At 51.9% G+C, this 23,617-nt stretch overlaps 1 protein-coding gene across 6 annotated transcripts in view; it reads right to left on the bottom strand.

Moving 5' to 3' along the window:
- The window catches only part of LOC120673338 (LEC14B protein-like), a 28,118-nt gene extending 6,626 nt beyond the window's left edge, over positions 1-21,492 (bottom strand). Inside the window, exons 1-10 of one of the 6 annotated variants that reach the window (XM_039954127.1) lie at positions 21,347-21,492; positions 19,929-20,045; positions 18,008-18,051; positions 17,554-17,928; positions 17,311-17,430; positions 16,593-16,670; positions 9,430-9,603; positions 1,301-1,378; positions 913-1,085; positions 88-243 (exon numbers count right to left, since the gene is read on the bottom strand). In XM_039954127.1, the coding sequence (XP_039810061.1) occupies positions 88-243; positions 913-1,085; positions 1,301-1,378; positions 9,430-9,603; positions 16,593-16,670; positions 17,311-17,430; positions 17,554-17,919 (1,145 nt within the window). In that variant the 5' untranslated portion in view covers positions 17,920-17,928; positions 18,008-18,051; positions 19,929-20,045; positions 21,347-21,492. Of the gene's footprint in view, positions 1-87; positions 244-912; positions 1,086-1,300; positions 1,379-9,429; positions 9,604-16,592; positions 16,671-17,310; positions 17,431-17,553; positions 18,052-19,928; positions 20,046-21,346 lie in introns of all 6 variants that reach the window. The other 5 variants (XR_005674618.1, XM_039954126.1, XM_039954130.1 and 2 more) reach the window with 5 other exon arrangements.
- Positions 21,493-23,617: the final 2,125 nt, after the last annotated feature.

Genomic DNA, 23,617 nt, shown 5'->3' with positions numbered 1-23,617 from the left:
CAACATTGTGTGTGACAAGAACATATCTAGAAAATTAGTAAATAAAAAAGGTGAACAAGTGGTGTAAGATAAATAATCCCTACTAACCTGTGCATTGGGGAAAAATAACAACGAATAAGTGTGCGCAACACAGAATGGCCTCTGAATGTGGCTAGTGACTGATCATATGGATGCTTCAAATATCGGGCTTCTGACGGGTATGTCATCCATCTGTAATCCCATTCATACCCTTTTGGTGTGCACCTGAAAAGATGAGAAAAAATGAATTTAAATGATTTTTGACAAGAGAGGGAAGCTAACAAGTATCAATCAATTAGGCCATAAAAATTCCACAAACATGAATGTGAACAATAATTTTCAAGTCCTCAATTCGTAAGTATAATTAATTACTAGGCATCTTGAATTAATTATTACTCCCTTGGTCCCTCCAGTGACAAATTAGTGACATTTTGGGGTTCATGCACACACGTGTAAATTAAGCATCAATACCTCTTTGCATATTGAGATTGAATATTTTATAACGATACCAGTATGTATGGGCCTCTTGATATCCAAAATGGCACTTATTGTGATTGGAAGGAGTATTAACATTAAAACTATTTATGGTATTGGGATAAGGAAAACTCCAATATATTATACTAGTTTCAGCCCAGATAATTTGGTACTAGCCTCTTGTAGGCATTAGAGGTTAATCTGAAAATATTTTCTTTCCCCATTGAGCAGGCGTGCTGTAATACTATTTTTATCCTCACAATAAATTGCCACATAGTTCTGTGTGTTCAAGAAAATGCAAATGAAAATATTCTGACATTAGCTTTTAGAACTTTCCTACAATGTTCTGCATTTCACTTTAACTATGACCATATGAGCTTCCTTGTCGAAATAATCATGTAAAACAAGAGATGTAGTTACTCTTTTGTAGTGGAAGACATTTTCCTGAGATCCCATAATTTAATAGTCTGATCCTTGCAGTTTGAGATAAAATAGTGCCCATCTCCACGGCTATCAATAAATGTAATCCCATCTAAATGACCGGTCAGAACACCTACTGGCTTTTGTTTCTTGTGGCAGCGCCTATCCCAAACCTACAGATTGCAAAATATCATCAGTCAGGGTAAACCTCCATTCACTTATTTCACATCTCTCAGTATCAATCAAGATGATGCTGGAGTTTGATGCATCGAATAAACTACATTGGAACATGTCAATTGCCATCATTACTAAATTAGAGAAATGAACCCTTTGAAAGAGGATTGAAAAAATTAACAGATCAATTTACATTATTTGTGATTAAGCTCACCTTACAAAGGCTATCATCACTTCCAGAGTACAAGACATCACTTGTTTCATCAGCGAAGGTGACCACATTGACATCAGCCTGCAAAAGCCAAAGGGAGAGAAAATAAGATTCCAGAAATGAACATAAACAATAGCTAAATGACAAATGAACAAGTAGTTATTGTCTATGCAAATGATCAAAACCATATAGGAGTAGCTTCTAACAGTATTAGATATATCAAATATCTTACATTGCACAATTTTCGAACTTCTTCCAACAAATGTTTCACATCTAACTTAACTGCAATACTTTAATGGCAAGTCGATTATGGATTTCTGTGGTTGCATTGTTTCCTCAGTATGAATTAATGGCAAGCAATAGAACGTTCATAGGGTATAAAGCTAGTGAATTTTATTGTAGTAAGCAGACTAACAAAAATCTTGAGTGCCCTAATTATTTCTTCAGCCACCCAATGCAACATTAACCATTATTTCTTCAGCCACTAAATGCAACAATAACCATTCTCATATTGGATTCATTTTACATTGCATAGGAATATGATTGCTAAGAAACTATGTCCCCAAGTCATGGTGGTGCTTTGTAAATGTCTAATGGGCATTAACTGCACCACCTTTTCAAAATGGTCACGGAAGAGGCAACGGAGAAGAAATAGTCATACTGTTGGTGTATATGTGAGCCCATGTATAGAGGCCCATCTAGAGGCTCATGTATAGGATCTATATATCCCACTCTTCTAGGGTTTAAAGGAATACATCCATTATTTCCCTCCTACATGGCATCATTAGCCTAGGGTTAGCCTCTCTCTCCTCTCTACCAGCCGCCGCCGCCGGCAGCCATGGCCGGCCGCCGGCCGCCTCCCCTCCCCTCCCCTCCTCCTTCCCTCCCCTTCCCTCCTCCTCCCCTGCGCCGAGCGCCGCCGCTGCCTGGGGCCGGCCGCCCCGATCCGCCGCCGCCCAGGGCGCCGCGGACGCCACCGCCGCAGCAGGGGCCGCGGGCGCCACCCTGGGCGCGGGATCTGCCGCCTTCTCTGCCTGGGCCGTCGGCGCCGCCTGGCCCCAGCTCCTGCCGGCTGTTGCCTTTGCCCTACTCGAGCCCGCGCCCGACGGCGCCGCCGCCGCCGCTGCTGGCGCGGCTGCCGGGGCTGCGGGCGCAGGGGAGCAGGTCTTCGGCCGCCGCTCCAGCCGCCGCCTCCTCCCCTGCGGGCGCCGCCCATGCCCCTGCCCCTGCTGCAGCCCGATCCGGCAGGGGCCGCGGGCGCCGGGGGTGCTGGCGCCGCGGGGAGCCCTCCCTGCGGCCGCCGCGCGGGCCGCCGCGTAGGACGCCCACCGCGCCGCCGGGAAGCAGCCCGCTGACGCCGCGCCCGATCCCGCGTGGTCTGGGCTCGTGATGTCTCCCGCGGATGCGCCGCTCGCCGCCGCCGCCCTCTACGGGCAGCAGGCCGACGCTGCTCTAGCCGCGGCCCTCCTCGCCGCCAAGTCGGAGGCTTCGGCGGCCCAGGAGCGGGTCCGCGTGGCAGCCCTCGCTTGGGAGGGTGAGCACACCACGGCCGATGCCCTCACTTTCCCGGTCGCCGAGGCGGAGCGCTTCCTCCTTGTCTCCTCCGGCCAGCCCGTCGACCCCAAGCATGGCGCCTCTTCCTCCCACCAGGCCCCGCCCGCTAGACCTGGAGCCCGGTACGACCCGACCGACCCCATGGTCGCCCAGCTCCACCTCCAGGCCGTCGGCGTCCAGAACATCAGGGCCCTAGTCTCCGTCCTCCTCGACCCCGCGTCCTCCTCCTACGGCCGCTGGCGGGACCAGGTCCTCCTCACCCTCCGCCGCTACGCCCTCGACGACAACGTCCTCGTCGACTCGCCGATCGAGACGCGGGACGTGGCGTGGCTGCGCCTCGACAGCGTCGCCCTGTCCTGGATCTTCGGGACCATCTCCCTAGATCTTCAGAACCTCGTCAGGACCCACGGCAGCAGGCCTGGGTGGCGCTCAAAGGGCAGTTCCTCGGCAACGCCGAGTACCGCGCCCTCCAGCTCGACGCCACATTCCGCACATTCGTGCAGGGGGGCCTCTCTGTTGGTGAGTACTGCCGGCGGATGAAGGGCATAGCCGATGCTCTTCACGACCTCGGGGATCCGGTGTCCGATCGGGTCTTGGTGCTCAATGTCCTGCGTGGTCTGAGCAGCACCTATGACCACCTGAAGAGCTGGATCGCCTGCCAGAGGCCCTTCCCCTCCTTGCAGGTCCGCGATGACCTCACCCTCGAGGAGATCACCAGGGGTCTTGCGCCCGGATCGTCCTCGTCCACCACCACCGCGCTCGTCGCTGCTCCACCGGCTTCCTCCGCCACTCCTGCCACCTCTCTCCTTGGTGCTGCTCGCGCCGGGCAGACTAAAGGTGTGGGGGGGGGCGTGGACGTCGGCGGCGGGGGGGGGGGGGGGGGGGACGTGGCGGTGGTGGCACTGGTGGCCCTGCTTCTTGTGGTACCGGTACCGGTGGGGGCTGTCAGGGCGCGCCGACTCCGCCAACTCCGGCTCCCGCTCCTGCCCCTGCCCCTGCCCCTGGAGGTACGCCCAGGCCATCCTTCAGCAACCCATGGTCAGAGCGCATCTCGATGTGGCCGTTCCAGGGTCCAGGAGGGGGGCCTCATCCTCAGCTCCAGCCGGCGGCCATGTTCACCGGTGCTGCTACCCTCTCCGCGCCGTACTGGACCCCGCCCGCTCAGCCCAGCCAGCAGCCGACCTGGCCTAGGGGGTGGGACCAGGCCGCTCTGGCGCAGTCCTTCAGCACCGAGTGGATCGCCGACTCGGGTGCCTCGTTCCACACCAGTCCTGATGCCGGTATCCTCTCTTCTGTCCGACCCCCACACCCCTCTTGTCCTTCTTCTATCATGGTTGGTGATGGGTCTTGTCTTCCTGTCACCGCTGTGGGTTCTGCTCCTTGTCTTCCTAATGTTTTTGTTGCTCCTCAAATGGTTCACAACCTTCTTTCCATTCGCCAGTTTACTGCTGACAACTCCTGTTCTATCGAATTTGACTGTTCTGGTCTTACTGTGAAGGATTCGACTTCCCGGCATCCGCTCCTCCGATGTGACAGCCCGGGGCCCTTTTACACTCTTCGGCTTCCTGCTTCCGCTGCTCCGTCTTCGACTTCTTCTTCGTCTACTGCCTTTGCCGTGACGCCTTCTTCCACAACTTGGCACCGCCGGCTTGGACACCCCGGCCGTGACGTTTTGGCTCAGCTCAGTCGTAGTACCGATGTTGCATGTACTAGGGCTCTTGCTGAGCACCTCTGTCATGCGTGCCAATTAGGTCGTCATGTTAGACTTCCGTTTTCTTCTTCTTCTTCGCATGCTGCGCATGCTTTTGATCTTATTTACTGTGACCTGTGGACATCTCCTGTACTCAGCATGTCTGGCTACAAATATTATCTGGTCATTGTTGATGATTTTTCTCATTACTGTTGGACTTTTCCTTTGCGTGCCAAGTCTGAGACCTTCCCCACCCTCCTCCACTTCTTTGCCTGGATGTCCACTCAGTTCGGCCTCACCGTTAAAGCCGTCCAGTGTGACAACGGGCGTGAGTTCGATAACTCCACCTCCCGTTCCTTCTTCCTCTCTCGGGGTGTTCAGCTGCATATGTCTTGTCCGTATACCTCTCCTCAGAACGGCAAGGCTGAGGGGATGATTCGCACAACGAATGACGTCGTGCGCACCCTTCTGATCCAGGCCTCTCTGCCCCCGCGCTTCTGGGCTGAGAGACTCCACACCGCCACCTACTTGCTCAACCACCTTCCGTCCACTGCTTCTCCTGCTCCCACTCCACACCACGCTCTCTTCGGTACCCCTCCTTGCTACGACCACCTTAGGGTCTTTGGGTGTGCGTGTTACCCTAACACCTCCGCCACCGCTTCTCACAAGCTGGCGCCCCGCTCGACTCGTTGTGTGTTCCTTGGGTACTCCCCTGACCACAAGGGGTACCGATGCTTTGACCTTACCACTCGCCGCGTTATGATCTCCCGACACGTCGTCTTTGACGAGTCGGATTTTCCCTACTCCTCCACACCTTCTCCTGACCCCGAGCTGGAGTCTCTGTTTTCGACTGACCCGGTGATTCAGCCACCGTTATCTGTCTGTCCTTTTCTTGCAGGTTTTCCCGGCACAACGGCACCGCTTCCGGTGATCCCTGCTGCGCCGAGCGTGGCCCCGGTGCCCGCGGTCGCGCCACGAGCGGCCCCCGGACATCCGGACGTGCCGCGCGCGGACCCGGTGTCTCCTGCTGGCTGCTGCGCCACGCGCAGCCCCGGTGCCTTCCCCTGCACCTGCGCGGTACGCTCAGCCGGTGCAGGTGTACCACCGTCGCTTGGCGCCGACACCGGCGCCGCAGCGGTACGCTGAGCCGGTGCAGGTGTACCGGCGTCGTTCGGCGTCGCCTCCTGCTCCGGAGGCTCCTGCGACGCCTACACCGGAGCAGTCGCCACCGCCGCCTCCTCCGGCTCCCTCTCGAGCCGAGCCGGAGGTGTACCACCCGCCAGTCATCCATCGGGATCCTCGGCATATTCATCCTATGGTGACTCGGTGGATGACGTCTCAGGCCGCGACTCTCTCCGCCACCGAGGGAGAGCCGCGGGTCTCTCCGGTACCCTCCTCTGTCCGCGACGCCTTGGCGGATCCACACTGGCGTCGCGCGATGGAAGAGGAGTACGCGACTCTTCTAGCCAACCAGACGTGGGACCTCGTGCCACGTCCGTCTGGTTGCAATATGGGGACTGGCAAGTGGATCTGGACGCATAAGCGTCGGGCTGATGGCACACTGGAGCGCTACAAGGCTCGCTGGGTTCTCTGGGTGTTCACTCAGCGACCTGGTGTGGACTATGATGAGACCTTCAGCTCATTGGTGAAGCCTACTACTTTGCGCATGGTCCTCTCGCTTGCGCTCTCACGCTCTTGGCCTGTGCACCAGCTGGACGTGAAGAATGTGTTTCTTCATGGCACTGTCAGAGACTGTCTACTGCTCTCAGCCAGCAGGATTTATGGAATCGAGTCGTCCGGATATGGTCTGCCGACTCAACAAATCTCTTTATGGTCTCAAGCAGGCTCCTCGGGCTTGGTACTCTCGGTTCGCCACGTTCTTGCTGACATTGGGGTTCACCGAGGCCAAGTCTGACACGTCTCTATTCATCTACCGCCGTGGGGATGAGACTGCATATCTGCTGCTCTTTGTCGATGACATTGTGCTCACAGCCTTCGGTCAGCAGTTGCTTCAGAGTGTCATCTCCTCTCTGCAGAAGGAGTTTGCCATGAAGGATCTGGGTCAGCTCCACCACTTCTTGGGCGTCACTGTTGAGCCTCGCCCGTCTGGTCTTCTCCTTCACCAGCGGCAGTACGCACTCACCGAGGCCAAGTCTGACACGTCTCTCTTCATCTACCGCCGTGGGGATGAGACTGCCTATCTGCTGCTATATGTCGACGACATTGTGCTCACAGCTTCCAGTCAGCAGTTGCTTCAGAGTGTCATCTCCTCTCTGCAGAGGGAGTTTGCTATGAAGGATCTGGGTCAGCTCCACCACTTCTTGGGCATCACTGTTGAGCCTCGCCCGTTTGGTCTTCTTCTTCACCAGCGGCAGTACGCACTCAATATTCTGGAGCGGGCTGGGATGACTGATTGCAAGCCCTGCTCCACTCCTGTCGACACTCAGGCGAAGCTGTCTGCTGATCTGGGTGATTCGGTGGCTGATCCTACTACCTACCGGAGTCTGGCTGGCCCTTTGTAGTACCTCACCTTCACCAGGCTGGACCTCACCTACGCTTTTCAGCAGGTCTGTCTTCATATGCATGATACCCGAGAGTCACACCTTACTGCGCTGAAGCGTCTCCTCCGCTACGTCCGTGGCACTGTGGACCTCAACCTGGTGTTTCACCGCTCGTCCTCTGCTGAGCTGGTGGTCTACACCGACGCTGACTGGGCTGACTGCCCGGACACTCGTCGCTCTACTTCCGGCTACGCCGTCTTCTTGGGCGGCAACCTGGTCTCCTGGTCGTCCAAGCGGCAGCTGGTTGTCTCCCGCTCCAGTGGTGAGGCGGAGTACCGGGCTGTCTCTAGCGGCGTGGCGGAGGCGTCCTGGCTACGACAGCTCTTGGCGGAGCTCCATAGCTCGCTCGCCAAGAACACGCTCGTCTACTGTGACGTCAGCGCCGTGTATCTCTCCACCAACCCCGTCCAGCATCAGCGGACAAAGCATGTGGAGATCGACCTACACTTCGTGCGCGACAGAGTCGCCATCGGCGATGTTCGGGTACTCCATGTCCCGACTCCCTCCCAGTTTGCTGACATATTCACCAAGGGAGTGCCCTCCTCGACCTTCTCGGAGTTTCGCTCGAGCCTCAACGTAGCCGGTGGCTAGTTGTGGCTGCGGGCTAAGTTACCCTGATACGGATACGCGTATCGGTATCGAGGCCGATACGGATACGCCGATACGGCACTCTCCCAAAAAACTCCGATACGTGGATACGTTTCAATTTTTTTAATGAAATTAAATAAAGACAATGCATATCAAAGTTGACAACAATAAGAAATTGATGTTCAACATAGAGATAGCAGTCAATACAAATACATAACATGTGCTTCATGGTTCGATGTTCAACATAGGTAAATAGCTTATAGCAGTCAATATAAATACATATCAGGCGCTTCATGGTTTAATTTTTCTTGACAGCTTGGAGTTCAATGCTTCATAGTTTATTCTTCTACATCCTCAACAGGTGCTTCATTCTCTTCCAGGCTGACAACCTCAAGACCAAAGGACACAGCTTGCAATTCAGGCTCATCAAGGGAGAGTTCAGCCACTTCAAGAAGACCTACACCAGCCATAGTGTCAAAAGAATCTCCTCCCACATCCCACATTCTTGTCTCTCCTGTCTTGTATGCATCTATTTTTCTTGACATATGCCTCAGATTTGAGTGCACAAAGACCAAATCTTCAGCCCTCTCTGGAGTTAAGGCATTTCTTTTGACACTGTATGAAGCTATATGTACTCCAATTGCGTTCACAGCAAGAAGATGAGGCTGGTTGGTTAATCAATTTGATCGCCAAATTCATCAATAGAGGAACAGTCTGCCCATGATTCTTCTGAACAACTTGATAATTCCCCTTCCTGATTTCTGCAGCGAGCCTCAACTCTAGTGTAGCTAGTGAACTTCTCCATTGAGCAATACTTGCATTTCCAGAGAACATTGCCGCCTCCTGTTTTAGGCTTCTCTAAAATGTTAACATAAGCCCACAGTGGAGCCTTTATATCAACCGTGGATGCAGATCCTGTACTACCACTAGCATTTGTGCTAGCGCCTCCAGCAGTAGCACTAGCATTGCTCGATGTAGCCATCTACTGTCTACAGAACTACAGAAGAAAGCAAGAACAGGTCTGGCGTAGTGAGGTCTCTAGATCTGGGAGGAGAAAATCAGAGAGGGAAAAGGTGGGAAGAAGAAATCAATCCGAAGGCTAGAGGACGACGGGAACGGGAAACTCACCGGAGATTGCAGCCGACAGTCCTCCTCGCCGGCGGGCGGCGGCTCGTCGCCGGCGCCGGCGAGCGGCGGCACTCGTGCGCTGCGGGCGGGCGGGCGCTTGCGTGCGTCGAGCCGTCGAGTGCTGGCTGCTGGCCGTGACGGGCTAGGTCAGAAGGGGTTGGGATATGGATGAGTGCTTCGTGGGCTGGGCCGTATAAAAAAAAAGTCCAGATACGTGTTCGGCCCGCGTATCCGTTTATTTGCCATTTATTTTTATCCCGATACTCCGTGGACACGTATCGGCATCGTATCCGCGACGTATCCGTGTCTGGCGCGTATCGGACACGCGATATGTGGCTTGAGTGCCGTGTCCGGGTAACAGAGGCTGCGGTGGGGGGGTATTTGCCATTTGTACTCTATTTGTACTCTCTTCTTGTCCAGTCTTGAACACCGTTGCGCCGGTAGTTCAGACTGCGGGGGGGTGTTGGTGTATATGTGAGCCCATGTATAGAATCTATATATCCCACCCTTTTAGGATTTGGAGGAATACATCCATTATTTCCCTCCTACACTTACTATAGATTCTATAAACAATAAAATATATGGCTTACTCATGCTTTTAATTTTCATACCACATGTGCATTAATGCGTTCTGTTACTTTGTTTGCTCCAAGATCATAAATACATATTGATTCATTGTTGTTTCCTACAACAAGTTCTCGCCCATCTTTTGAAAATTTTACAGAGAATATCCCAAAGGAGAATTCGTCATCATCGTCAGAAAACTCCAGACCCTCATGAATTTCCTACATAACAAAAAAAATGATATAGCCAAACACTAGCATATATATATGAAAAAAAGTTAGTGAAAATAAACTGATATAACTAGAATAAAAATGTTCATTTTCTTTCTCGAACATGCAGGTGAGCTGCATATCATTATATTAAGAAGGAAAAAAGGGTATGAGCCCTTACAAAAACCCACACACATTCACGCCAGCAGCCTTACACAAAACAAGCGCAACTTTATAAACAAAGAAACAACCCTGATCTGTGCTCAATGCTTGTTAGGTACTGAGGTGAGGAGATGAGTAATCCGTCGAGCCCTAGCCAAACCCCAAGAGTGCAGCTCCTCACTAGCCAGTAATAAGGCTCTAGCTCCGTTTGAGGATGCACCATCAAACACACTTATTACGGTGATTAAAAAATGCTATGTTGGCAACTATGAAAAAAAGAAGGTATGCGGAGCAGGTGTGTATGTTGTGTCCCCTTTTCATTTGGTGAATTAGTGGTACCAGAGGGTACCACTTGCCTTGAAAATTGCTTCTAGATTCTTTAAATAAAACTAGGTATCATAGTATAATTGTTGCAGTGCAATAGACCACATGGTGCAAGCTATGATGAATTTCAATTAACTTCAGAGCTTGGAATTAATGGATGTTCAATTAACCTATTCCACAAATGCTACTGTCTTAAGTTCCTCTATTTTTGTAAAGGCTTAGTACTATGAAAGATATTCAAATAAAGCATTACACATCTGAACACCTCGATAATTCACAATGATGAGAAAAAATTAGAAGATTCATGTTGTTGTCAACCTAGATCAAAATGGGACAGCACAATTCTGAATGTGGCCAAACATCACAGACCAAAGGCAATTATAGTTGTTGAGGGGGAACTGACTACAGTATAGGATAAAAGAACTTCATATGAGAGAGTACTTCATTGTTCTTTTTTGTAGAACTAATATGTTGTCCTTTCTATTGAGATTACTTGAACTGACCCTTAAAAAGTAACAATCTCCAAGCTTAACGGACCAAATCCATCTAGAATCAATTATTTTTATATCTATCCCATCTAAGATCACAAAAAAAGGACACAAAAATTGAGAGGTGGTGCTTGCCAGCCAGGGTCCAATCCGGTTGCCCACAAACCTTCAATAAAGGTGGGGGCTAACGAGAATCACAAATTTAATCGAACTACGCAGGAGAGCTGCGTGTCATTTAGTGCATTTTAAAAATTGATGCAATCAGTTTGCTAGAAGGAATAAACTCCATTGATTCCTCCAAACCCTAGAAGGGTGGGTATATAGTATACAATACATGGGCCTCATAGATGGGCCTGGGCCTCCTGTATGGCCCGACACACCCACACTCCAACACCCCCTTGCAGTCTGAACTGCCGGCGCAGCGGAGTTCGAGACTGGACAAGAAAGAAGAAGTACACACAGTACCCCCCCGCAGGCTCAACTAGCCACAAGTGACGTTGAGGCTGGAGCGAAACTCAGAGAATGTCGAGGAGGGGAGACCCTTGGTGAAGATGTCGACGAACTGGGAGGTAGTCGGAACATGGAGAACCCGAGCATCTCCGACAGCAACCTGGTCACGAACAAAGTGCAAGTCGATCTCCACATACTTCGTCCGCTGATGTTGAACCGGGTTTGTGGAGAGGTACACGACGCTGATGTCGCAGTAGACGAGAGTGCTCTTGGCGAGCGGACTGTGAAGCTCAGCCAAGAGCTGTCGGAGACAGGATGCTTCCGCCACACCGTTAGCGACAGCCCAGTACTCCACCTCTGCACTGGAGCGGGAGACAACCGGCTGCCGTTTGGACGACCAGGAGACAAGGTTGCCACCGAGGAAAATGGCATAGCCGGAAGTGCGACGACGAGTGTCTGGAGACCCCGCCCAGTCAGCGTTGGTGTAGACGACAAGCTCAGCGGAGGAAGATGGGTGAAGGAGCAGGCCGTAGTCGATAGTGCCACGGACGTATCGGAGAAGGCGCTTCAGAGCAGTGAGATGTGACTCCCGGGGGTCATGCATATGAAGGCAGACCTACTGAATAGCATATGTGAGATCCGGCCTGGTGAAAGTGAGATACTACAGAGCACCAGCAAGAGTCTGGTAGGTAGTAGGATCAGTGACAGAGGCGCCCATATCCGCAGACAGTTTCGCTTGAGTGTCGACAGGGGTTGAACAGGGATTGCAATCAGTCATCCCGGCCCGCTCCAGGATATCAAGAGTATACTGCCGCTGGTGAAGAAACATGCCAGAAGGACGGTGCTCAACAGTGACACCCAAGAAGTGGTAGAGCACACCAAGGTCCTTCATAGCAAACTCCAGCTGCAGGGACATGATGATGCGCTGAAGTAAGGGCTGACTGGAAGCTGTGAGAACAATATCATCCACATAGAGGAGCAGATAGGCAGTCTCAGACCCATGGCGGTAAATGAATAGAGAAGTGTCTGACTTAGCCTCCGTGAACCCCAAAGTCAGCAAGAACGTGGCAAATTGAGAGTATAAGCCCGAGGAGCCTGCTTCAGGCCGTAGAGAGATTTGTTGAGCCGGCAGACCATGTCAGGACGACTGGAATCCACAAAACCCGTTGGCTGACTGCAGTAGACTGTCTCAGTCAGAGTGCCATTAAGAAAAGCATTCTTCACATCCAGCTGGTGCACGGGCCAGGAGCGAGAGAGAGCTAGCGAGAGGACTGTGCGAACTATAGCAGGCTTCACCACTGGGCTGAAAGTCTCATCATAGTCCACACCAAGCCGCTGGGTGAAACTCCAGAGAACACAGCGAGCCTTGTAGCGATCCAGGGTACCATCAGCACACCGCTTACGTGTCCAGATCCACTTGCCAGTGACCACGTTGCAACCAGACAGGCGTGGTACGAGATCCCACGTCTGGTTGGCAAGAAGAGATGTGTACTCCTCTTCCATCGCGCGACGCCAATGAGGATCCGCCAAGGCGTCACGGACGGAGGGTACCGGAGAGATGCACTGGTCTCCGGCAGTGGTTGAGAGGGTCGCGGGCCGAATAACGCCAGCCGCCTGCCGCGTCACCATGGGATGAATATGTCCAAGATCCCGATGGAGGACGTGCGGGTGGTACACCGCCGGCTCGGCGTGAGAGCGAGCCGGAGCACGGTGCGACGGCTCCGGTGGAGCTGTCGGTGGGGACGGCTCCGTTGGACGGCGCTCGTAGACGCGCACAGGAGTCGCGTACCGTGCGGGAACCACCGGGAACGGAGTCGAAGGTCCTGGATCCGGCGCAGGGGCCGGCACCACACGGCGCTGGTAGACCCGCACAGGCTGGGCGTACCGCGCGGGAGGTGCAGGAACCGGCCCCGCCGGAACCGCGCCAGACGCGACAGACGGCGTCGGTGCCGCGCGTGGCGCAGCAGGTGACTCCGGGGCCGCGGGTGGCGCAGCGGGTGACTCCGGTGCCGCGCAGGGCGTAGCGCGCGACACCGGTGCCGCGCGTGGCGCAACGGGGGACTCCGGTGCCGCGCGTAGCGCAGCAGAGACCGTTGGAAGCGTTGCCGGTGCACCAGGGAAACCTGCTGAACACGGACAAGCAGACAAAGGTTGTTGAACCACCGGGTCAGTCGGAAACATGGAGTCCAACTCGTGGTCGGTGGTGGGTGTAGAGGAGGTGGAGAAGGGGAAATCTGACTCGTCAAACACAATGTGTCGGGAGATAATGATCCGGCGGGAGGTGAGGTCTAAGTAGCGGTACCCCTTGTGGTCTGGGGAGTAACCAAGAAACACAGAACGAGTCGAACGAGGAGCCAACTTATGAGAAGCAGTGGCGGAGAGGTTAGGGTAACACGCACACCCTAAGGTGGTCATATCGAGGACGGGTACCGAAAAGAGCGTGGTGCAGAGTGGGAGCAGGGGAAGCAGTGGAAGGAAGGCGGTTGAGCAAGTAGGTGGCAGTGTAAAGGCTCTCAGCCCATAAGCGTGGAGAAAGAGAAGCCTGGAGCAGAAGGGTGCGCATTACATCATTAGTGGTGCAAATCATCCGCTCAGCCTTGCCGTTCTGAGGAGAGGTATACGGACAAGACATACGCAGCTGAACACCTCGAGAGAGGAAGAAAGAACGAGAGGTGTTGTTATCAAACTCACGGCCATTGTCGCACTGGACGGCCTTAATGGTGAGGCCGAACTGGATGGACACCTAGGCAAAGAAGTGGATGAGGGTGGAAAACGTCTCAGACTTAGTGCGCAAAGGAAAAGTCCAAGAAAAGTGAGAAAAATCATCGACCACCACCAAATAGTACTTATAGCTAGAAATACTGAGTACCGGAGAGGTCCACAAGTCACAGTGAACAAGATCAAAAGCATGAGCTGCATGAGAAGTATAAAAAAGAAATCTAACATGACGACCTAACTGGCACGCATGACAAAGATGCTCATCAGGAGCCCTAGTACAAGGCACATCTGCACTACGACTGAGGCAAGCCAAAACGTCGCAGCCGGGATGACCAAGCCGGTGATGCCAAGTAGTAGAAGAGGAAGTCGCGGTGAATGCAGCTGACGAAGGGGAAGTCGAAGGTGGGGGGAGCGGAAGCAGGAATACGGAGGGTGTAATGGGGCCCCGTGCTGTCACATCGGAGAAGTTGACGCCGGGAAGCCAAATCCTTCACAGTAAGACCAAAAGAGTCAAATTCGACAGAACAAGAATTGTCAACTGTAAATTGGCGAATGGAAAGAAGATTGTGTACCATGTTGGAAGCAACAAGAACATTGGGAAGACGAAAAGAACCAGGAGCAGTACTCACGGAGGTGACAGGAAGACAAGACCCATCACCAACCATGATAGAAGAGGGGAAAGAAGGATGGGGGGTCGGACAGAAGAAAGAATACCAGTATCAGGCGTGGTGTGGAACGAAGCCCCGAGTCAGCAATCCAGTCGGTACTGACTGGCGGTGTCAGCCCCAAGTTACTGAAGGACTATGCCAGAGCAGCCCGGTCCCATCCACCAGACCAGGGCTGAGGCGGGCTGGGATGCGCGGGTGGAGTCCAGGGCGGCATGAGCGGAGGAGCGGCGCCCGTGAACATGGCCGCTGGCTGGTGCTGAGGAGGAGCCCCCCCGGGCACTGGAATGGCCACATCGAGATGTGCCCTGACCATGGGTTGTTGATGGATGGCCAGGGCACACCAGCAGGAGCAGGAGGTGTGGGTGTGCTCCGACGACCGGTACCACCACCATGCCCCCCTCGCCGACGACGCCCTCCCCCCCCCCACCCTCGCTTGGCCCGGGGGGAGGAGCACCAAGAAGAGAGGTGGCAGGCGGGGCAGAGGAGCTCGGTGGAGTAGCAACGAGCGCAGTGGAGGAGGCGGAGGACGATCCTGTCATGGGCCCCTTTGTGATCTCCAGGACGAGGTCGTCCCGAACCTGCAGGAAGGAGGGGAAAGGCTGCTGCCTGGTGATCCATGTCCGCAGGTGGCCATATGTGTGGTTGAGACCCCGCAGGACATTAAGCACCAAGATGCGGTCTCCCACCGGGCAGCCGAGGTCGTGAAGGGCATCAGCCATACCCTTCATCCGCCGGCAGTACTCACCAACGGAGAGGTCCCCCTGCTCGAAGGTGCGGAAGGACGCATCGAGCTGAAGAGCGCGGGCCTCGGCGTTGCCAAGGAACTGGCCCTCGAGTGCTAGCTAGGCCTGGCGCGTGGTGCCACCGTGAGTCTTGACGATGTCCTGGGGATCTAAGGAGAGGGTCCCAAAGATCCAAGACATGGCGACACTGTCGCGGCGCAGCCACGCCGTGTCCCACGCCGCAACCAGCGTGTCGAGGAGGACGTGATCGTCGAGGGCGTAGCGACGGAGGCTGAGGAGGACCTGGTCCCGCCAGCGCCCGTAGGAGGACGACGCAGGGTCAAGGACGACGGAAACCAGGGCCCAGATGTTCTGGACCCCAACGGCCTGGAGGTGGAGCTGGGCGACCATCGGATCGGTCGGGTCGGGTCGAGGGCCTGTCATGGCAGACGGGGCCTGGTGGGAGGAGGAGGCGACAGTGTCGGTGAAGTGTCGGTGAAGTCGACGATCGGCTGCCGGTCGGAGGAGATGAAGAGGTAGTGCTCCGCCTCGGCAACCTGGCGAGCAAGAGCATCTGCCGCAGCACGCTCGCGTTCCCAAGCGAGGGCGGCCGCGCGTACATGCTCCTGGGCCGCTGCAGCCTCAGTCTTAGCGGCGAGAAGGACTGCTGCAAGGGCGGAGTCGGCCGTAGCGACCCCGGCAGGAAGGGGCTGCTTGCCCGTAGCGATGGCAGCGGCCCTGTGGGAATCCTGGAGGAAGGGGCCACCGAGAGAAGGAGTGGCGCCAGCGTGGGGAAGGGGGGCGACGCCCAGGCCGGTCGCGCCAGGCAGGGCAGCGGCGGTGGGCAACGCGCCCGCGGGGGCTGGGCCGGCCGCGCCCCCGGCACCTTCGGCGGCCAGGCCGGCCGCAGCCGCGGCGGGGGGCAGGACGGCGAGTGCGGCGGCGGCGGCCGGGGCCAGCCCGCCCTCCGCGGCGGCGCCCAGACCCGGCGCCCCTGCGGTAGCAGCAAGGGCGGCGGCGGGCCGCCAGGGGCCGCGCGCGCCTGCAGGGGCAGGGGCAGCGGCGGGAGAGGAGGAGAGGGGAGGGGGCGCCGGCAGCCAGCCAGCCATGGCGGCAGCGGCAGCGGCAGGAGGAAGAGGGGAGAGAAGTTAAAACCTAGGTTGATACCATGCTAGAAGGAATAAACTCCATTGATTCCTCCAAACCCTAGAATGGTGGGTATATAGAATACAATACATGGGCCTGGGCCTCCTGTATGGGCCGACACACACACACACTCCAACACAGTTCCCTCTTTCATCTGTTAAGTAACATTTAATGCAAACAAAAAAGTTCACCTCAATGTGCTTTGACAGTTAGCTAAGTTTGGCCTATAAGCATTCATTTGATGAAAGTAAACTTCATAATCAATTATGCACAGGTTAACTTGAGCATGTTTGAAAATGAAAAAGATGAAGGAGAGGACATACTGTAATGTTAGCATGTGATTCCCTTACAGCATTCTGGACATTTACTATGTGAACAGTAGGCGACAAACTGGAATAAGCCTGAAAAAAATGATCCTAGCAATTTAGTAAGGATAACGATACAGACAAGGAAATACAAAACCACTTATACGTGTACTATTAGCCCTCAAATGAACTCTGAGATTTGTGCAAGAAAATTGTTAAAAAGTCAGATGAAAGTTTGCATCTGTAGAGAGATATGTTTAGGAATCAAATTGAACTTATATACCTTTTAATTAGTTCACAAAGATTACCCATATCGCCAAGATAACCTATGATTTTCTCAAAAGAAACATAAAATGGTGTAAGAGTTTTCGCATAATTATGATTGGCTGCTATATCTTTGAAGAACAATTTTTTTTTTTTGAAACTATGAAGACTAAATTTTTCATAGGGAAGAAATTCCCATTCCCAATCCCACATTGCTGTGCATTTGAAAGTGCTAACATATAGTACTTTTGAAGTGCTAATCTGGTATGATGCATGAAGCATTATGTAGTAAACTAATGGAAAATGCTTATAATAATCATATGAGGGCCCCTATGTAGAAAAGATCAAGCAAGCATAGACACATGCCAATAAGAAAATATTTCTTTTCCTCGAATACACAAGCGAGTTGCTTCACAAAAAAAAAGCTGTATTTCCAAGCCTATTATTTCAAAAAAATGTATAAGAGAATTACCAGGAATCGTTGATCAGGTGAGAGGGCAATATCTGAAATTGTCCAGCGCAGACGTTTGCAGGTTATATCTTTATGAACCTTCCAATTTTTTTCAGAGTTGTAGACTCTGATGTGGCTTCCCTGAATATATTTAGGCAGGTACTGTTAGCCACTAACATGACAATATGCTTCTAATCCAAGTAATGTGAAAAAAAACAATACAACGATGGTTAGATTGTTCTCCATAATAGCAAAATAACATACCCGGAACCCACCAATTAGAAGTGAACCATCTGCAGAGAACTGTGAGATGTAAGCTTCACTATCCATGTCATCCACACACCATGGGCCTTTCACTGGTAGGTGTTTCCGAAGAGCATAAGAGCAATCAGCTGAAGAGAATCTGCCCATCCCCGAGCAATTTGATTCTCTCCCTGATAATAACTTGAATGTTGAGACAGGCCTCTTCTGGCCAGCATAAATGGATGCACGAGTTCTCTGACTTGGTTCAGATTTAATTCTACAAAGATGGGAAACCTCCTCGTCAATGGCACATACTTCATCCACAAGTGGACTGACCTGTTGTTGTTCAGATGGTCCTCCATGATGTATCTTTCGTTTCCACCGCATGTTTGGCCACTCAATTAATGAACACTAGTTAGTAAACCATTGGTCATTTCTCAGAATAACCATTGAACATCCCATTGCCTTATATTACCTAAGCTTCAAGGAACAATTCGGTCGATATAGCAGTATGGTATCCTGCATGTGTGAGAATGAACAATTATAAATCTTCTTATCCATCCAAAGAAACTCCCAGAGAAGGTGACATTTTACAGAGACCTTTCATAAAGGATTCTTGAGCTTCATTCAGTATCATGCCTCAATAATAAAAGCAACAATGATAGTTGATCCATCAGTTCTTTCTACGTGTGTGGGTGTTATGAAAATTATAGTACAAACGAGTATTATTGCTAGATAAGAACTAATCACTAGGAGACAAAACAATGAATTAGAGGGCAATAAGGGACTTCCAAGCCAAGATGGTACCGCACTGCTCAAAGATGGGCTGCATGAGAAATAAATGTCAAACTATAAGATTTGGGCATAATGCGTTGATGTATTGCTTGAGCACCTTGGGCTGATTATATAAAAGAACATGGCTTGGAGAGCAAGTAGCCTCTCCTCTCTCCTAGAGATAAGCAAGGTTATCCCGGGATTACAATCAATTCTAAACTAACTATATCCGGAGTTGCCTAATATACTCAACATCCCCCCGCAGTCACAACGGGAGCGCGCAAATGATGAGACTGGAGAATAAGCCAAACAGATGACATCCCCCCTCAGTCGCAATCGTCGATGCGCCGCAGATGTTGTGGCTGGAATGGGAGCCGAAGAGGCTTGTTAAGCAGATTGTAGCCCCTTAGTGCTGAAGTAGCCGAGGTCGAGGTGGACATGGTCGAAGCCGTGGAGGAGGGCGCGGATCCTAAGCATCAACGAAGGCGCCCAAATACACAAAATCAGCAACTTCTTGCCGATGACAGCAGCAGGACGGCGAGCGGTGGATGGCGATGGTAGACGAGGCAACTGAAAAGCGCACGGGTGTCTTCCATCAGCAACATCGGCGGCGGTGTCCGCGCGAAAACGGCAGTAGGCACAGATTCAGATCAAGTGCCATCTTGACCGGCAGTGGATGGCGCCACCGCCTGAAAAGGTGGCGACACCGACGATGATGGCTTGACCACGAGCGTCGGCGCTACAGCCTAGGAAGGCGCAACAACAACCTCATCCTCGGGAGTGTCGATGATTGAGCGGCGACGAACGGCAGGGCGACGCAAACCGATCTCTGATTGGAAAAAAGATAACAGCAACAGCAAGGCGAACCTCCGCGGCGGCCCTTTGGCGATGTGTGCCCAATGAGGACGACAAGCGGCACCACCATGGATTGGCCACGAGTAGAGGTATGTCCCTCTGCTACCGCAAGACCACGACGGCGCTGCGGATTAAAGGGATCCGTGTGCAGATCCTACGGGAGCGCTACCCCCGGCAGAGATCGATCTCCCTAGGGGCGGCGCAAGGGCAGCGGAATCCGGAGGCCTAGGGTTTGAACCTAGACTCGTGATACCATGCAAGATTTGGGTATAATGCGTAGATGTATTGCTTGAGCCCCTTGGGCTGACTATATAGGAGTACATGGCTTGGAGAGCAAGTAGTCTCTCCTAGAGATAAGGAAGGTTATCCCGAGATTGCAATCAATTCTAAACTAACCATACCCGGAGTTGCCTAATATACTCTAATACAAGTGTTACCTTACTGGGAGAGAAACCAACTAAAAAGGGGGAAAAAAAGGCAGCATATCTCCTTTCCTCAAAAGAAAAAAAAATACCAAGAACCCATGTAGAATAGCAGAATTTCCTTGAGAATTATCAGGATTTAGTTCAAATTCAAACCAAAACTCTGAATCGCCCAATTCAAATATGCAATAAGAAGCCGTCTTTTGCAATGAAAATGAATGTCACTAGATGATGCCACCAGGATACTAATAATACATGGCATCCTCTATGCACAGCCACATGTCTAGTGAAATGGAAATGCAATATATGAAGAAAACAGAAAAAAAAAATGAAAGCGCCATTCACCTCCACAAGAAGACTTTAACGTGGACACAGACTTGCAATCCAGCTGTCCAGGCAATTCCAACCAGGACAGTACAATTGATAGCCTGAGGCTTGGACCCTTCTACTGCCAGTCATCCCCTACACAAATTTGACAAATAATTTAATAACCTAAAGGAAAAGGACAAAAATACCATTCCTAGTGCTTCCGGTGACTGCGAGCATGGCAACTAATTCTTTAAGCTAAATAACAGACAACAATTACAGCAATCCACTACTTACAGTTTCAAAGTAACAGATAAACTTGTAATTAACTCTATAGCAGCACAGGAAACTGGAAACTGTTGAAGCCGCTACTTAACAATTGGTAAGCATGTATGCTAGGTCTATGATGGGCGGATAACCAAATTTCCAAAACCAACCAGCGAGAATAGTGTATTGCAGAGTAGCAAGTTAAGCAAACAAAAGAACAAGTGCCTCTAAGCTAATAAACAAACAGCTGGAGAATATTCTATAAAATTTCGGATCCAAAATATCGAGAAAAAAAATCGGATCCAATAGATACTGGTGGGAGAATAAACAAAAGCACATGCCTGCCCATGCCTCCGAAACGTCCCCAAAACTTTGCTGACTCAACAAAACCAGCCACGACAGGCAGCTCAATGGCCAACAATCGTCCTCAAAAGCACATATTTTCAATTTTTTGCGAACAAGTGCTGTCCAACTCCAAGTGACGCAACAGCATTAAAAGGAGATGAGACAACATCAACTGCCAACATGGATAATTCGGAACCAAGTACAAATTCACAGAACCGAGGCAGCAGAAATAGATTGCCATAATGCTCCAAATTCCAACATGGAAGCCCCCTTCTCAACATCCATATGTGCAGCTGAAATTCCAGAACATGACAGAAAACGGACCCTAAGTACCAACTGTGTCAACTAGGAAGCATGTTTCTTGGATAGAGCATGAAACGCAATACACAAGAACACTCAGCCCAACCGACTGACGCAAAATTCAAGGATGCACACGCTCATGTGCCACGGAAGCAAAGTAGAGGCCTTAATAAAATGCTTCAGCATCCAGCAGCGAAAAGAGCCTCCTCAACAATTAATTCCATGATCCGCCACGCGGCCTGGATGAAACAAACATTCCTCGGAAAGCAAAACAACGAGCACATGACCCTCGCCCAAAAAAAAACAATTCATAGGCGCCTCCTTTCAATACTAATTCCATCAATTAGAATCAAACCGAAGGGGAAATCTAGCCTTAATTAACCGCGATGAAAACGTCGCTGGAAGAGAACTGACTCCCGCGCCCGCCCCGTTTCCTTCCCTTCCCAAAATCGAACCCCACAACCGCGCCGCGAGGCAAGGGGTGGGGAATAGTAAGAACGACGACGATGAACAAGAGCAGAGGAGGACGAGGAGGAAGTGGTTACCAAAGCTCGGCGGAGGCGTCAATGTCGAGTCCCCCTGGCCGGAAATGCGAGAAGGGAGGAAGGGAACGGAAGGGAGGCGTTAACTGGTAGATGCGGGCGCCGGTTTAACAATACTGCAACACGCCGGGGGTGCCGCGCATAAAAAACGAAAACGCCTCCGGAGCCTGACGCGCGGGGCCCACGAGGGCGCAGCCGGTGGTGTGGAGGGTTTGGTTGGTGAGACGAGACCGCGATCGGCGCGATGAGGCGAGGCTAGCACACGTGGCGCGCACCGGTGGAGGCGCGTATACGCACAGCACAGGCCACACGCGTCGCTGCCCGCCGGGGATGTGGGGGCGGGCCCTGTCGAGTCCGGGCTGCTGCTGCCGTTCGACTTGCTGCTGGCTGCTAGGCTGCTGCTGTGCTGCAGTCAAGAGCAGCACACTCCACGCCAGCCGAGCACTGTGGGTGGCGCACGCCGTGATGTCATCCCGGATCGGGTGATGCCAGCGCCCCGCGAAGCGTGTGCTCTTTTTGCTCGGGGCCTTTCCGTGGTGGCCTACCGGCCTCTTGTCCGCGTCCTCCGTTGGCTCGTGTGAATCGCATCCCCTCTAGGCTGGCTATTGGCTACCAGGTTTTCCCTTTTTTAAACCCACCTTTCTTTTCGAGGTGTCTAGGTGGCAAACTGTTACATATTGGCTCTTACCCTTGCTTTGAAGTATAATAGTGGTTTTACCCTCTCCCTTTAAAGTTTGTGGTTCTAACCTTTATTTTTCAGAGGGTCATCAAGATTTTACCTTTGATCTTTTTGGAAAAAATTAATTTTTGACCATCCAACTATCATCTGAGTTTGATTTTGACCATCCAACTTTAAACACATGGTATTCTTGACCATCAAACTATCAAAACCATTTTTATTTGACCATCTGACTGTTTTGAAAGGTGATTTTTGCTGATGTTGACGACACCTGGCAGTGGGGCCCACATATCAGCTACTTTTCCTCTTTTTTCTTTCCTCTTTCTCTCTCTTTTCTTTCGCCCATATGTCAGCATTGCGAGCACGCAGGAGGTGGAGGGGCTATGGCGGCAGCTCACCGGGGAAGGTTGCAGCAGTCACCAAAACCCCTACATCCTTATCCCGAGTTGGGCACCTTCTCTCTCTTGAGCTCGACAATTCTCTTCTTCTTCATTTGGTCACCATTAATTGACCTTAAGCTGCACCTTCTTTGCGACCAAATCACCTTGATTCCCTCCATGTATTTCAAATCCCTCCCACCCAAAGCTCACTCGCCTCCCAAATTCCCTTCCCAACCCCTCCTTCATGAGCTCTAACGACCGATCCGCCGTGAATTGGTGATCTCTTGGCCGTCGTCACGGAGCGCGTTTGCACGAGGACCGCCGCCCAGCGCATCTTGGGGCATGCAGTGATAGTGGCTCATATGCTGGCTTGACCTCCAGGAAAGACAGAGGGGAGCATAGAGCATGAGCTTTGCCGCCGCCCGCCGGCGCCGGAGAAGAGTTGTCGGCGGTCAAGAGCGCCGGAGCAGAGAAGGGAGAAGAAATAGAGAGAGGAAAAGTAGCTCATATGTGGGCGCTATTGCCAAGTGTCGTCATCGTCAGCAAAACGACCATTCAAAACGGCCGGATATCTAAATATAAATGTTTTGATAGTTCGATGGTCAAGAATACTCAGTTTTAGAGTTGGATGGTCAAAAATAGATTTTCCCTTGATTTTTTATATTTGCTCCTATTTTAACCGTTGACTAGAGGTAAAATCGTATTGAATTGTGAATACTAAAGTGCAAAATCATGAAGTTTAAAAAATAAGAGCAAAATTATAATTTCACCTCAAAGTAGAGGTAAGAACACAAATATTTTTTTATATATTTTATTTGAATGAAAGGAGTAAGCATGCATGTCATGGATGGTACATCTGCTCGGTGTGAGTCTCTTAGGTTGCACAAATTTAATCACACTGCTCAACCGAGTTATTTTATATATTTAACATTGTTGATAAAATGTTGGTACGTTCAGTTCACCTAGCATGCACGCAAAAGAGAGGCAGTAACTTGTTTATATTTAACATTGACTCAAAATTTTCCCAGAATCCACGTCACCTCTGGTTGCCGAAACAAATCCAGCTCGAAGAGCCAGCGGGGTTGGAGAGAGAGGGACGGAGCTGGTGGGGTCGGAGTGAGCCCCGCCGGCCGCCGCGGAGCACGCGAGAGCGACGCGGCGCGTGCGCGTGACCTCACCCGTGAGTCCCCCGCGCGCGGTGTGACGAACGCGGTG

The sequence above is a fragment of the Panicum virgatum genome, chromosome 5N (assembly GCF_016808335.1).
Source record: "Panicum virgatum strain AP13 chromosome 5N, P.virgatum_v5, whole genome shotgun sequence".
NCBI classification, from domain to species: domain Eukaryota; kingdom Viridiplantae; phylum Streptophyta; class Magnoliopsida; order Poales; family Poaceae; genus Panicum; species Panicum virgatum.
Note: the sequence above shows the minus strand (reverse complement) of the source record. Positions and strands in the feature narration are given on the sequence as shown.